General features: G+C 44.4%; 1 protein-coding gene across 2 annotated transcripts in view; it reads left to right on the top strand.

Annotated features, from left to right (window-relative positions):
• Window positions 1-2,437: 2,437 nt before the first annotated feature.
• The window catches only part of NOS1 (nitric oxide synthase 1), a 107,036-nt gene continuing 93,800 nt past the window's right edge, over window positions 2,438-15,673 (top strand). For both annotated transcript variants that reach the window (XM_084820063.1, XM_084820062.1), the window contains exon 1: window positions 2,438-3,174. In XM_084820063.1, the coding sequence (XP_084676189.1) occupies window positions 2,438-3,174 (737 nt within the window). The remainder of the gene's footprint in view (window positions 3,175-15,673) is intronic.

Raw genomic sequence — 15,673 nt, forward strand, 5'->3', positions numbered from 1 at the left:
GGTAGCTTTCACTGGGAGATGATGCCTGGCCCCAGGACGCTGGATGGCTGAGTAGGGATTTGAATCCGAGACTTCCCACTCCTAGTCTCACACAGTAACTGCTACACTGAGATGGCTGGCTGGTTGCCTGCGACTTTTGCAGATCTCTAACAGAGGTAGTACTTTGCTCTATCTAGCCTGATAGCTTTATTTTTCTTTCTCCCCACCCCCACCCCCGCCCCCAACTCCCCACTTTGTAGGTAAAGAAGATGTGAAGTGAACCTCCCCAGGAGCGTGCTCAGCAAGCGCCGTCTTTTCTGACCGTTCCGTTCAGCTGGGAGATGCCAAGTTCTGCCCACGCTCTTTCCCACCCAGTGTTCCACATAGTTTCATTGTATTCCAGAGCTAGGCCAGAACACGATGCAGGACTGGAACGGGTGGACAAAGACTAATGCGTGAACTGTGTAGGCAGCACACTTGTTCAAGGTATGAAGCATCTGAAAGAGGCAATCTCCCTCCCCCTCCCCCAAAATGGTCCAGCTATGGATGGACACTTGGGGCCAAAATCCAGGGGTCCACAGGTCAAGCCCCTCCCCAAACGACCACCCAGAGAGTGACAGGTGATGGGGGGCAGTGGTGTAATGCCACTGCAGCTTGCTTGCTTGCTTGCTTGCTTATTTTTTAAAATGTTTTATACTCATGGGGCTACTGGCTGGCCATGCATGTATTTACAGATGGCCATTTTATTATTTTTACTCTTAAAAATATATTATCCTTTTCTACAACTAAATGTTGCTCATTCCCAGGTAAATAGGTTTAGAACCAGGGCAGTTCTAAACTGCATTTTATTTCTGTAGTGCTATATGCTTTTAAGGGTGCAATCCTGTGCATGTTTAGACAGAAAAAAAGACCCACAACTCCTAGCATTTCCCAGCCAGCTGGGAGTTGTAGGACTTTCTTCTGTCGAAACATGCTTAGAATTGTGCCCTAAGTGAATTTAAAATGCAAGAAATCTGCACACGCACAGAATATTTATTTTATCAGGGTTGGCAAACAGGGTTGTTTTCCTTCTAATGTATCAGGTATGTAGAAGTAGTTGTAAAGCATGGAATGGTGGTGGGGGAGATGGGGAAGAAGAGATGTTGACTGTGCATTCAACAACTGAAGTGACACACATGGGCATCTAAAGCCCCTCACCATCAGTTAGCTCTATTAAGTCCAGAGCAGGGGCATTGCTAGGCACTTAAAAGATTTTGGTCCCAGACCCATATGATGCAAATCTTCATATGTTGTTCAAGGTGTTGGCATTGACTTTTAAAACCTATCTTAAGGAGCACCTCCAACAATACCAGGGATGCCACTCAAAGAGATCAGCCTCAGTAGGCCTTCTGTCTGTCCCATCATTGAGGACAGCTAGGCTGGTGAGGACTAGGGAGAGGGCCTTTTCTGTGGTGGCCCCCACTCTGTGGAATTCCCTCCCTAGTGACCTCCACCATGCCCCTTCTTTGATGAGCTTCTGCCGGGCTTTAAAAATCTGTCTGTTCAGGCAGGCATTTGGGGTGGGTTAGGGTTTTTAGAGCAGTGTTGTTTTGTTATATTCAGCTGATTATATAAATTAATTGTATTTCGTGTTGTCATTAGTATTGTACGCTGCCTAGAGTGGCCGGGTAGCTGGCCAGATGGGCAGCTAATAAATCTAAATAAATAAATAAATAAATAAATAAGCAAATTTAGAAAGAATGACTAGGACTTATTTCCATTTCATAGCAGATAAAGCCAGCCAATTAATTCATTGAAATTATCTCAAATAAAATAAATTCTTCAATTAATTTGCAGACCATCCCAACTCAGTAGTTCCTCCTCAATTGCAATTAATTTTGCTCTGTCTCACTGTCTCTTCTCCCACTTTCCCTCCTGGAAGGAAATGCCCCACCTCACGCAATTAAGCATTGAAGAAAAGCTTCCATTAACACCCAAGCTTTCATTAACACTATGTTGGCGGGGAGGGGGTATTCCAGCATGTGGGGAGGGGAAGGTTAACCCTTCCCTCTCCAACTTCAATCCCCATTAAAAATCACCCCCTGCATGAGCTAAGGAAGAAATCTTCCATTGGCATGAATGGACACTTAGGTCTCTGGGGAATCAATCTGGGCCCTGGGGAAAAGATCAGGCCCAGAGCCCCATGAGTCCGGCCATAGCAACTCCCATGGTCCAGGGTATCAAATTACCAAGCTTCACCACTTCTTCCCCCTGAGTACTGCTCGCAGATGGAAATAAATCTGTCGTCCTCTCTCTATCCCTCCCTCCCTCCCTCCCTCTCTTTCTTTCCTTCTCTCTCTCTCTCTCTCTCTCTCTTTCTTTCTTTCTCTAGAGGCTGGAGACTAGCAGTAGACCAACTGAGAGACTGTCCGTGCACCTCTAGCTCTTTGCGCCTGGGCTGGTAGATCTAGGGACTACAATGGAAGAGACTGTGTTCAGCGTCCAGCAGATTCAGCCCAATGTCATTTCAGTGAAGCTCTTCAAGCGCAAGGTTGGGGGTCTCGGGTTCCTGGTGAAGGAACGTATCAGCAAGCCGCCAGTGATCATCTCTGACTTGATCCGTGGAGGGGCAGCTGAACAAAGTGGCCTTATTCAGACAGGGGACATTATCCTTGCAGTCAATGGAAGGCCCCTGGTGGATATGAACTATGACACTGCTCTGGAGGTCCTCAGGAGCATCGCCTCAGAGACCTACGTCGTCCTCATCTTGAGAGGCCCAGAGGGCTTCACGACTCACCTGGAGACGACCTTCACCGGCGACGGGACACCGAAGACCATCCGGGTGACCAGGCCCCTGTGTGTGACTCCTACTGCGGTCGACTTGCCCTCCGACTCCAGTCTCCACACCAAAGACAAACGGCAAGGGGCAGACCACATGATGGGCGGCTCCATCAGCTCTCGGTGTGCCCGGGTGAATGGGCGGGGGGACGAGAATTTGGTGCACATCAACGGCATGGTTGCCGGCACTGTTGCCGGGGACTCTCTGAAAGGAACTGAGGAGGTTTCTGATCATTGCCTTAATGGCAGTCTCGACAACAGTGAACTGCTAAAAGAGATTGAGCCGGTCCTGGATCTCCTGAAGAGCAACAGCAAGGAACTCAATGGAGACACGCAACCCAAGATGGAAATGAGAGATGTCGAGGTCCAGGTTGACAGGTAGGTCCCCTGCGTATCATTTATACTTTGGATGAGATATGTCAATATGCTGCAGTTACTGAAAACACTTCTCCATTTAATGATCTTGTTTGAGCCTGCTGTCTCCCCACAGTAATGCTCACCAACCTTATAATGGTGTGAAGCCATTTTAAAAGTGGCTACTGAAAGTGAGCTGAGCTGGGATTTGAGCCCAGGGCCCCAGTTTTTCTTACAACTGGACTTGGTCCCTTAGAAAGAAGCAAAAGGAGTAATAGTAACAAGGGCTACCAACAGATTTAAAGAATTATTGTTGTTTTTTGGCAGTAATGGATTGATTTAAATAAAATGTGAAGATAATCACAATTTTAAAGTGTATTAGGAGATTTTCAATTCTGTGTGCGTGTATGTATTTCAGTTCAATGTCTCCGTGTATGTAGGCTTGTGTGTGTGTGTGTGTGTGTGTGTGTGTGGAGAGAGAGAGAGAGAGAGAGAGAGAGAGAGGTTGGTGTATCATTAACATGCACTTCTACTAATATGGTGTATTTTATTGAATGTTTAGAAATAATGGATGTCGTATGCAATATGTAGGGCAAACTACAGTGGACCTAAGAACAAGATTCTGTAACCACAAATCTGTGATTCTTACCAAAAAGCTGTAGTGGCCTCTTCTAATTCACCTTCATATAGTCTCTCGGATTCACAGTTGTTTCCAAAAGAACAAACAAAGACGCTGACACACTTGACAAAAAGGAAAATTTCTGGATCTGTGGACTGAGAACTCTTAGATCAAAAGACCTTAATCTGGAGAACAATTTGTAAGCATAATACCAATCGTACCTCTGTTTTTCCTCCTAAGAAACTTTCATCTCTCTTTCTATATATATAGAGGGGCGGGGGTTAGTGTAAAGCAGCACAACAGCAAAGCAAGAAGGGGGCTTGGGATCCACTGTGGATGCAGTCAGTCTTAAGGTAAAATATACAAGAAAGATGGAAAGACTAACAACAGAGTATTGAGAAATATTTTTTAAACTGCCACTCCTGATACCCATTTAACAGCACAGCTACTGATGATGGTGGAAGCAGAAATGTTTAGCGATATATAGATATATAGATATATAGATATATATACTCTGTTAGTCTTCCCATCTTTCTTATATATATTTAGATAGATAGATAGATAGATAGATAGATAGATAGATAGATGTGCACGCACACACTAACTATTTTGTAAACTGCTTTGAGCCGTTTTAAAGCTGAAAAGCAGTATATTAAAAATGATGTGTGAAAAAAAGAAATCTTGTGGCCAGATTTCAAGGTAGGTCCTTTTCTGAGATATTGGACTAAAGTAGCCTTCCCCAACCTGGTGCTCTCCAGATGTGTTGGACTACAACTCCCAGCATTCCCAGTTTGCAATGGAAGGGTGAGCTTGGCCAAACGCAATTGGGGCAGGCCCAAAATATCAAAAAAACCAGTCTATTTTAGCTTAAAGCTTTTACTGCTAGTAACTAAACCTCAGGAGATGTATTTCGACCTTTTGGCATAGGGGAAAAATTGCACAAAAGCCAGGAAACCACCACATAACTGGTGGTCAGAAAAAAGTTTAAATCATTAATAAATAACAGCACAAATCCTCTCTCTGGCAGCTCATCGGAACTAAGATGAAGCTGTTAAAGCTGTTTGGAAATAAACTGGCTGACAATTCTTCTTCCTGCTGGTTTAAGCAGGCTGCTGAAAGCTTTTACCTGGTGACCTTCTCTCTGAGTTGGAAGTGTAATTACAGTATTGCAAGTGATATCCAGGGAGGAGGAAGAAGTCAAGTCTGAAGAACAATAGGCCTGCCGAACTGGGCTATGATCTTGTGTCACGTACACAGTTCTGCTTTGGACGTGACTGGCCTGGCTTCTACGATGGCGAAAAGGTTTATCTTGTGCTCTTCCCAAACTGAAATAAATCTTGGGAGGAGCCGTAGCTCAGTGGTAGAGCACCTGCTTTGAATGTAGAAGCTCCCAGGTTCAATGCCCAGTATCTCCAGGTAGGGCTGAGAAAGACTCTTGTCTGAAACTCTGAGAAGTCACTGCCAGGTAGGGATGTTGGAGAAATCTGCAGTGGAACCAAATGAGTTTGAATTTTCATGAATCCAACCCACGGATTCCACAGTGGACCAGCCTTTTCCCTGGGGGTGGATTCCACACACCTGCAGACATATCCGCCTTTCCCAAATTTTGCACAAATTTTGCCATAGAAAAAAATAACCTGGCCAAAAATGTGCATTTCCCCCATAGGGGGAACAACTGTATAGTTGCACAAATGTGCATTTTTGCAAATTCAGAAATGAACAAAATCCGATTCCGCCAATGGGCAGACAACAGAACGTACATCCCTACTGCCAAGCAATGTAGTCAGAACTGAGGGAAGTGGACCAATGGTCTCGCTCCTGTATCAGGCAGCTTCCTATATTCCTGTGTTCTGGAGGAGGGCTGTAGCTCAGTAGTAGAACACATGCTTTGTATGCCAATGGTCGCAGGTTCCATCCTCAGCATCACCAGATAGGACCAGGAAAGACGCCTGTCTGAAGCCCTGGAGAGCTGCTGAACAATCAGCAAATGTGATTTCCCAATGTGGTGCCCTCTAGATTTTTTTGACTACAACTCCCAGAAGCCCAACCCAATATGGCCAATGGTTGGGAAATTTTGGAGTTGTAGTCCAAAACATCGGGAGGGCACCAGGTTTCCTGACCCTGGTGTAGACAATACTGGACTGGCTTGGTATAAGTCTTGGTATGAGGGATCTTCCTATGTTCCTAGAATAAAAGCCCATCCTGTTCCAGATGCTTAAAAGTTAACATTAAATACATACTGTTGCCCTTTTGATACAAAGTATTTGTGTCTCATCTGGGTGCAATAATGTCCCAATTAAAAAAGCTGTGTGTGTGTGTGTGTGTGTGTGTGTGTGTGACCAAAGGGACAGCAGTGAGAACTTAACTGGCTATGTTTTATGTAGTCCTCTGTATAGGAATCCCAGAGAAAGATTGCTAGGATCAGGCCTCTGTAGAACTATAACTAGGCCTAAGGGTTTTTAACAGATTCCCCTACTGCTAGATTTGGATAAAACCATAACCAGTAAGATATCGCTTTTGCTTACAGCAGCTGGAGAAATTCCAAACCTAGTTTGCGCCCTCTATCACTGTCCCTTGCAGAAGTGGCCATTTAATTTAATGTTCATCATCATGAGGTTGATATATGTGTATTTTTAGTAGCTCTGGCTCAAATCTGGTCTGCAAAATATAATGCTTGAAATTTGTCCATTTTGGACACCTGCAGGTCAAGTTGCTCCCACCGAAGCCAGAGATGGATGAATCTGTCAATTTTGGTGTCTCTCAGTTTCTCATTTTTCCAGTTGGTTCATCTCAAATGTTGAGACTTTTTTTTTATTTGCACGAAAATTCATAAGCATCTTTCTGCACATTTCTCCTAATACATGCATTTTTTGCCTAATAATGAACATTTTTGCAGGCAGTGTTCCTAATATTATGCATTTTAATGTTATTTTCCCTAATATATGTATTTTTGTACACAGTTTATGATTGGAGAACTCCAGTGCAAAATTTGGGGCAGTGCAGATTTTGAAGGGTCACTGATGTTCAGTTCATGTGGTTTGAAAGTGTGAAATGAGGCGAATGAATGTCTCCGCCATCCCAGAAAGGAAGATTGGTTGGTGAGAGAGAGAGAGAGAGAGAGAGAGAGAGAGAGAAGCTGGTAGGGAAAGATATACAAAGTGATTGAAAGGAGGGAGGGAGGGAGGGAGGGAGGGAGGGAGGGAGGGAGGGAGGATTCTTGGAAAGAGACATTGGGGACCATCATGCCATGGACAGATATGGAGAGAGATATTTCAATAATTACAACTGAATCTTAAACTCCTGAAGAACTTATGTGGATAAATATAAGGTTAGTAATATATTGAGGGCGCAATCCTATGGCCGCTCGCTAATCAGTGGCTAGATGGCCATAGAATAGGTCAGTTCCCTGAGAACTGACCTCCACCCCCTCCCGCACTGACTCATAGGCAGCGCGTAATGGCCCCGTGCTCCGTGCTCGGAAAAGGAGTGCAGAGCGGCAAAAATGGGGCATTTCTGGGGGCATGTCAGGGCGGGGAAGTCGGAAATGCCAGTACGACACATTCTACATGTCATCCGGCTGCCGCTTCCTGCACTCAGAGGTCCCACGGCTAGACAGCCAAAATCGGCTGTCTAACAGTAAAAGCAGGGTGGCTGAAGCACAGAGGAGACGATCCCCTCCACACTTCTCCTGCCCTGCATTGGATAGGCAGTCGTGTCCGAGTTCAGAGGCGGACGCTTATCCTGATAGGATTGCACCCTGAAACACCTGTGATCCCATTTGACTGTAATTGGATCTCCTATGTAATGTTTGTGTTTAATTTTTTTTTTTTAAAGAAGCAACATATAAATTGGATCATAAAAAAATGTCTCCCTCATCCCCAGCTGAGGCTTTGGATATACTTGTAGAGGACACCGTGTTGTGATGACCTATGGGGTGGGGTTTGGGATAAGCAAATGAACTGAACTGATGTGATAAAATGGCAGCATGGCGATTCCATCCTCCCAATCCGTTCCTCCATGGCTTCCAAATTCGTGAGCTTATTCATTTGGACAGAAGCGAGAACAAGTCCTGACACTGTCCAGCACTCAGTCACATATCATTGTAAGAATCAGGACTAGCGCAAGACAAGTTGGTGACTGAGCTGGGAAATATTAAAAAACATAAGGAAGCAGTGGTACGGTTACTTCATTTTAGACTCCGGTCTTAATGGTCTTATGTGGGTGCTCTTTAGTGTGCAATCCTATGTATGCTTAGACAGAAAAAAGTCCTACCAACCTTCTGAAGAACTGGTGATGGCTTTGAAGGATGACTCATCCTATATCATTGAGAAGGTTGCAAGTTTCTTAGTTCCAGAGGAGGCTGGTGGCTCTTATTTAAGTGGGGCCTTGCATCTGCTCTGGGTTTCAGTCAGAGCCACTCAAAACTCTGCAGGAGTTGAACCTATTGGGTTCAGCACCTTGGATAGCTCCTTTAGAGTTCTGACTGAAACCTTGAGCAGGTTCACTGACCCAATTAAATTGGAGCCACCAGCCTCCATTGCTTATTTCACTGCAAACTAGTGGGGAAATTATGTTGGCCGCATTTTAAAATTTATTGGTTTATCTTCTTGAACCACTTTTCAAGCATAATAACAACAATAATAATTTTATTTTATTAAATTTTATATTTTATTTCATGTTATTATGGTATTTGTTTTTATTTTTCTAATTTGCTAATATTATAACATATTACATTTTCATATATCATATACTTAAATAACCTTTCAAAGATGAGCCGTTAGTTCTTGGCCATCCAGAAGAATGCAAAAATCATTTTTAAAGTTCATTATATTCAGTATAGCCCCTCAAGTAACTACCTTTATATGCAAAACATTATTCCACCATACTTATAAGTTGCTGATCACATTCCCATCTTTATAATAATACAAGTAAACCTATAATTGCATCAACTAAACTAATATCGCACCATAATTTCAAATGATCCAAATAATCTAGTTCATGGAAATAACACAAATAATGCATATGTACTATTTATATTTTTCATATTTGCTGTGATAGTGAGGTTATTTGCGAGCTACCCATTTTTTTGCTCAAACCTAAAGGGAGTTGGTTCCTCAAGCCTGGAGACTTGGCTTGTTTTCCTGGCATGCTTTTTGAACAAAAATCTGCAATTAAAGCAGCAGTTGACTAATAATGCCAGTTAATTAATGCTTGCAGCCCTAATGTCATGTGTGTTTCTTTTAAATAAAAGAAAATCTCAGTTACAGTGATATACCTGACCATTAATGAAATGTTAATTCATTGATGGTTTTCCCCCAGCTTCTTAAATTGTCTTAGTTGCCTGTCTCAAAATGCTGACAGACTTGTCTTTTCCTTTTCTTTTTCTTCCGCTGCTGCTTCTTTTCTCCAGAACTGAATGACAAGGGGATGTGATCAAAGCTGCTAGTCATAATTCCCTCTGCACATTAGTCTCAGCAAGCAGCTTTGGCACCCAAGCTGGCAAGAGGGTGGGTAGGGGAAGTCTTTGCAATGATCATGGCTTCTGCTCCGGACAGTTAGCGCTCTGATCTCGTGAATCAGTTGAGAAGCACCTTCTTCAGGTAGGATGGGATGGGGGAACGAGTGTCTTGGGGAAGAGGGCTGACCTTCTAAATAGGTCATCAAAGGCTAAATTGTTCCATCTGGACAGAACTGTGTAGATGTGCTAAAAAAGAAAATTAAAGTCGCACACCAAAGGAAACCCGGATTTGGCAACGTGGAAAGCTGATTTCCACAATCTGCATAAATTATGCAAACACTCACGAGATCTCTTGTTTTGCCTAATGGTTTTACATTCATTTATCTGCTTGTCAATGGAGCGGGGGGGGGGGGGCAAGGCATTTTTACAGGGTTCTTTAAAAATACCCATCCAGTTTCTAACCACTTTATTCAGCTGCCAAAGTTTCACTAGGTAGTCTCACACATTCCAGTTCATTCCAAGCATACGGTCTAGAAACTTGTTGTCTTCCTTTTTGACAAAATGATGATGGAAATGGCAGTTTTCAGGGTGCTTAATTTTTGCAGCTGACACCACATTCGGCAGCTTTTCTGCACTCCCTTGAAATCCTCACTAAGCACAGAGACTTCCGCATAAGGAGGGTTTTCCTTGAATGCGTGGAAGGAGCTTGGTGGGGAACGTGAAACTGATAGCAAAGGTGATCCGTAGGGAGAGGTGTCGCTGTCAGCAATGCAGCTAGGTAGTTTTAGACCCTGGCTGTAATGGTCTTACTTGGGGGAGCCTTTAGATAGCCATGTGTATTACAGTTGTAAGATTAGAGTTCTCTCCACCGCCACCATCCCATGCTTTACATATGCTTCCATATTCCTGACATGTTAGACCAACAAAACTGTTTGCCAACCCAGATAGACAGATAGCCTTGTGATGCTGGGAAAGACTGAAGGCAAAAGGAGAAGGGGACGGCAGAGGATGAGATGGCTAGATAGCATCACGGATGCAATGAATATGAACTTGAGCACGCTCCAGGAGAGAGCGCAGGACAGGAAGTCCTAGCGTGCTATGGTCCATGGGGTCACGAAGAGTCGGACATGACTGAACGACTGAACAACAACAATAGACAGATAGACAGATAGATAACACAATACTCTGAGCATGTGCAGTTTTGCATTATAAACTCATTTAAATCACAGCACTATCATGACCACAGGAATAAAATGGAGTGTGCTCTCAATGCTCTGATGCTCTCATCACCTGCAGTGTTCTGTGTGGCCATTGGGGGGGCTGTGCTGCGGCCCCAAGATCCAAGCCTAACCACACCATTGGCTGCTGGGAAATAAGAACATAAGAAGAGCCCTGCTGGATCAGACCAAGGTCCCTCTAGTCCAGCATTCTGTTCACACAGTGGCCAACCAGATGCCCCAGTGGGAAGCCCACAAGCAAGACAAGCAGGAATGGCAGGACTTAGCGTCTCCTACAATGGTTAATGCTAGAAAAGGATGCTGTGTTCCTGCCCCATTGTGAGTGCAGGGGTATAGTTTCTGGCCATTGAAAGAAAGCCAGATTCCGGCTGAACATCCGGAAAAACTTCCTGACTGTTAGAGCAATACGACAATGGAACCAATTCCCTAGGGAGGTGGAGGGCTCTCCCACACTGGAGGCGTTCAAGATGAGGCTGGACAGCTATCTGTCAGGGGTGCTCTGATTTGGATTCCTGCATTGAGCAGGGGGCTGGACTCAATGGTCTTATAGGCCCCTTCTAACCCTACTATTCTATGAAAGCCGTTTCCTCATGTCTTGGAGGCACGATTCTCTTTACTTTGGGGGTGGTTGTTTTTATTTTATTTTTAAATTTCAACAAAACAAAACATAAAAAAGAGAAAAAAGGAGAGAGAAAAAGAATATAAGTACATGTTTTAAATGTATCAGTTTCAATTGATATATATGAAATGTATATAGATATGTATGAAAATACAGCTTTCTAGAAAGAGAAAATTATGCATAAACTTCAACAAAAGCAGACCAAATGTCCATATATGTATCCAGTCAAGAGTGGTGCCTATATACCACCCGTTCAAACATTGTGTTGTTAGGTCCTCAGTTCACTGCATTATAGGAGGTGAACTTTATCCTTTCAGTGTTGTAATGTCAGTCTTTTAAGTTGTCAAGAGGGCACGGAGAATCCATTTACGCTGACCCCGTGTTAACTTCCAGGAAACAGGTAAATAATTTAAGAGGACAGGTACATCAGTAAATATTAAGGAGTGTTCTAATACAAAGTTTATCTGTAAAACAACCTCCTCCCAAAAGGAGGCAACTATTAGGCATTGCCAAAACACATGGTTAAGAGACACATTAGCCATGTTGTTGTTGTTCAGTCGTTCAGTCGTGTCCAACTCTTCATGACCCCATGGACCATAGCATGCCAGGCCTTCCTGTCCTGCACTCTCTCCCAGAGCGTGCTCAAGTCCATATTCATTGCATCGGTGATGCTATCTAGCCATCTCATCCTGTGCTGTCCCCTTCTCCTTTTGCCTTCAGTTTCTCCCAGCATCAGGGTCTTTTCCAGGGAGTTTTCTCTTCGCATTAGGTGGCCAAAATATTTGAGCTTCAGCTTCAGTATCTGCCCTTCCAATGAGCACTCAGGGTTGATTTCCTTTAGGACTGACCTCCAGAAATTAGCCAGCTTAGACAATTCCTTATTAAAGAGACGTTGTGGCATCCAGTAGTCACGAAACAAGAGTTTTTGCTGAATAAGACTCTTGTGTCATGTGTTTCTGCTGTTCCTAAAAGGGGCTTCTGGACTTGAGATCTGGCTCCAATTTTATCACATCTGTTTCTGGTGCAGTGATGCTCTGCCACTGAGTTCCCAGTAGAGCACAAACCCGGTGTGGTGTAGAAGTCATGACCAGAGAAAGATCCATGGCTCAGTGTGATAGAGCACCTGTCTTGCACGCAGAAGGTCCCAGGTTCAGTCCCTGGCATCTCCAGGTAGGGCTGGAAAAATTCTGAAACCCTGGAGAGCCATTGCTGCCAATCAGCATCGACAGTACTGGGCTAGATAGACCCATGGTCTGACTCAATATAAGGCAGCTTCCTATATTCCTGTGAGACCTGGGTTCAGATCCCCAGTTAGCCATGAAGCAGGCCCATTGCTGTCTTTCAGCCTGAGCTATCCCCCAGGGCTGGTATGAGGGGAGCTGTGTACATTGCCCTGAGGATGTCCTTGGAGGAAGGACAGGGTAGAAATGATAACAAACATCTTTAAGGTGCCACAAGGCTCCTTATTATGGTATAAGCTTTCATGTAGGGGCCGCGGTGGCTTAGTGGTTAAGACGCTGAACTGCAGACTGGAAGGTCGGCAGGTCAGCAGTTCGAGACCCGAGTGCTGCGTGACGGAGTGAGCTCCTGTCTTCAGTCCCAGCTCCTGCCAACCTAGCAGTTCGAAAGCAAGAAATTGCAAGTAGATAAATAGGTACCGCTTCGGCGGGAAAGGTAACAGCGCTCCGTGCACCTCGGTGTTCAGTCATGCCGGCCACATGGCCACGGAAGCGTCTTCGGACAGCGCTGGCTCTTCGGCTTAGAAACGGGGATGAGCACCACACCCTAGAGTCGGACACGACTGGTTGGGGACACCTTTACCTTTACCTTTTTAAGCTTTCATTGACTACAGTCCATCTGATGCATGAAGTGTGATCACGAGTTTAAGATACACTCATGCACGCACACACATATGGTGGGGGGGGGATTGCAAACAGTGGGGTCAGAAGGAAATGAAATGCAGACAATACAAACAGTGACAATCACATTATTGACAATGGGTGTTCACAAAACAGTTGTTGCTGATAACAAAAATGCCTGGCATGAATAAGCAAATTAACAGATATACTGTGAGATGGATGGATGGATGGAATTTATTTTTTTATTTTTTTATTCATTTATTACATTTATATCCTGCCATTTTTCTCCTGAAGGTACCCAAGGCAGTGTGCATAATCCTCCTCCTCTCCGTTTTATCCTCACAACAACAACCCTGTGAGGTAGGTTGGGCTGGGAGTCTGTGACTGTCCCAAAGTCACCCAGTGAGCTTCCATGGCTGAGTGGGGGCTAGAACACGGATCTCCCAACTCCCAGTCCAACACTCTAGCCACTGCACCACACTGGCTCTCAGAGAGAGAGAGAACCTTTATCCTGATTCAAGCTGCAGGAGATAGAACTGAACCTCTCAATGAACTGCAACTCAGTGGGCCCTCATTCTAATCCCACCTTTCCACGTTGGGTTTTGTTTTGTTTTGTTCAAGAATGGCTACTGTAAAGTCAGTGACAGAGTGCCATAGGAGGCTGAAGAGTTCTCCCACTGGTTTTTGAATGTTGCCATTTCTGATGTCAGATTTGTGTCCATTTATTATTTTGCGTAAAGCCTGGCCTGTTTATCCTATGTAGAGTGCAGTACGCCTGGGGAAGGCAACGTGATGCCTGTGGGCACCAGTGTGCTCTTGGGCACCTTTCTTGGAACCTGCCAAGGTGCCCCACTCCTCCCACTTTTAAAAAAATTAGCACATTTTCTTACTGGCAGTTGGGATTGCTTCAACGGGCCCAGTGAGGGCCCCAGCTGCTGCCGTCTTCATTTCCCATGAATGCCTCTGGACCGCACATAGGGCTCAAAGACATTCTTAGATAATGAAGACAGAGGGTGGCTGCAGGCCTATGGTTTCCTCTGCCGCACACCCAGCCACCAAGAAGGTAATAGAGTAGTTTCTCAAAGGGCTAAATATGCCCATAGGTCCAAACTGTTGCCTCTCCCTGCAGAAGGCCATTGCTAGCAGGTGATGGCATGTATCACACTGGAAGATGAGAAAGTAAATGAGCCCCTGCTGCTGTTGATGACATTAATAATTATGACATGATTAAGTCACGCAACTGTGTTACCAGAGTAGATATGGGGATGGAGTTGGCATCTGGGTTTGTTGCTGGGTCTGGTCTTCGTGTTTGTATCCTTGATTCGTGGCTTGTGGTTGCTAGTTGAGTGGCTATTTTTGGTTGGGGTGGGGGCTGTCTGTAAGCAAGTACAGGCCTACCCACCAAGATCTATGAGAGTGAAGTGTTGTCCAGGATAGATTCTAGCTCATTGATGATACATTTGAGTGGTTTAAGCTGGGAGCTATAGGTGACAACAAGTGGTTTTCTGCATTTTTCTCTTCTGAGCCTCTCCTGTAGTAAATTATTTCTGGGTCCCTTGTCAATCTGTTATTTTCACTTCCTTGGGTAGGAATTTTAGTTTGAGAAATGCCTGCTGTAAATCTTTAAGTTGCAAGTTTCTGTCCAATGGGTCTGAACAGATACGGTTATATTTTAGGGCTTGTCTGTTTCCTACAGATGTGCCAGACCAAATCTACAATGACATGCCCAAAGAGTTTCAATCAGGCATCTTCTGTTTGCTACCCAAAATACGCAAACCAGGCGATCCTGAGCACCCCATTGTTTCAGGCATCAGTACGATTACAGTTGGGATGTCTGGATATATGGACTCCATTCTCAGACCATATTGGCACCAATACTCCAAGTTACATACAGGATATGTACGTTTTTGCCTTAGACTTCTATCTCTTAAAATTAGTCTTTTTCTCTCCCCAACTCCAACCAGTCAAGAGAGTAGTTTCTTCTTCATTTCTGCAAACTAAGTTTCTATTTTCTGAGTTGATTTTTTTCCCTCTTCCCCGGGCCTTTGATTGATCTTTATAATCTTCCTGCTCCTCTGAGTGCCAATGGAGGGTTTTTTCCTCTTTGTTTAACCCCTGCATGGGGGGGGGGGTTGGGGGGGAAGTAGCTGAGTGGGAAGGTTTAACCCCATCCATCCACACACTCCCACATGCAGTGGTCCCAATCCAGATCAGTGCCCTGAATACTTACAGTAAAGTTGTTTTGTTTTGTTTTTAAAGGTACATTCTGCTAGATGCTACATATTAAACATACCATCTAATTTAACGCAATTCGATCTCCTATGGCTTCATTTGGGACACAGGGATTTTATCACACTACATGTATTAGTTTGTGTAACCATGCCAGGAATAACTGTTTTGTAAACAGCCACTGTTAATGACATGATTGTCTCTGTCTGTATTTTTTGCCTTTCATTCCCCTTTGACTTCATTGTTTACAATCCCACCCCACCACCACCACTCCAACCATGTGCATATATAGTTTTAACCCCAGATAATACTTGCATCTGATGAAGTGGACTGCTCTGGATTTCATTCAATGAGCAGGGAGTTGGACTAGGTGGCCTACAAGCCCCCCTCCAACTCAACGGTACTATGGGCAGTATCCTACACTGCCTGATTGCTAGCAGAACTGACCACTAGCTCAATGAGAAATTGCCGTTTCAGAAACATCCAGAAATGAGCAGCAGC

The sequence above is a fragment of the Heloderma suspectum genome, chromosome 13 (genome assembly GCF_057233095.1).
Source record: "Heloderma suspectum isolate Gila_16-S chromosome 13, 16-S_ref, whole genome shotgun sequence".
Lineage (NCBI taxonomy): Eukaryota > Metazoa > Chordata > Lepidosauria > Squamata > Helodermatidae > Heloderma > Heloderma suspectum.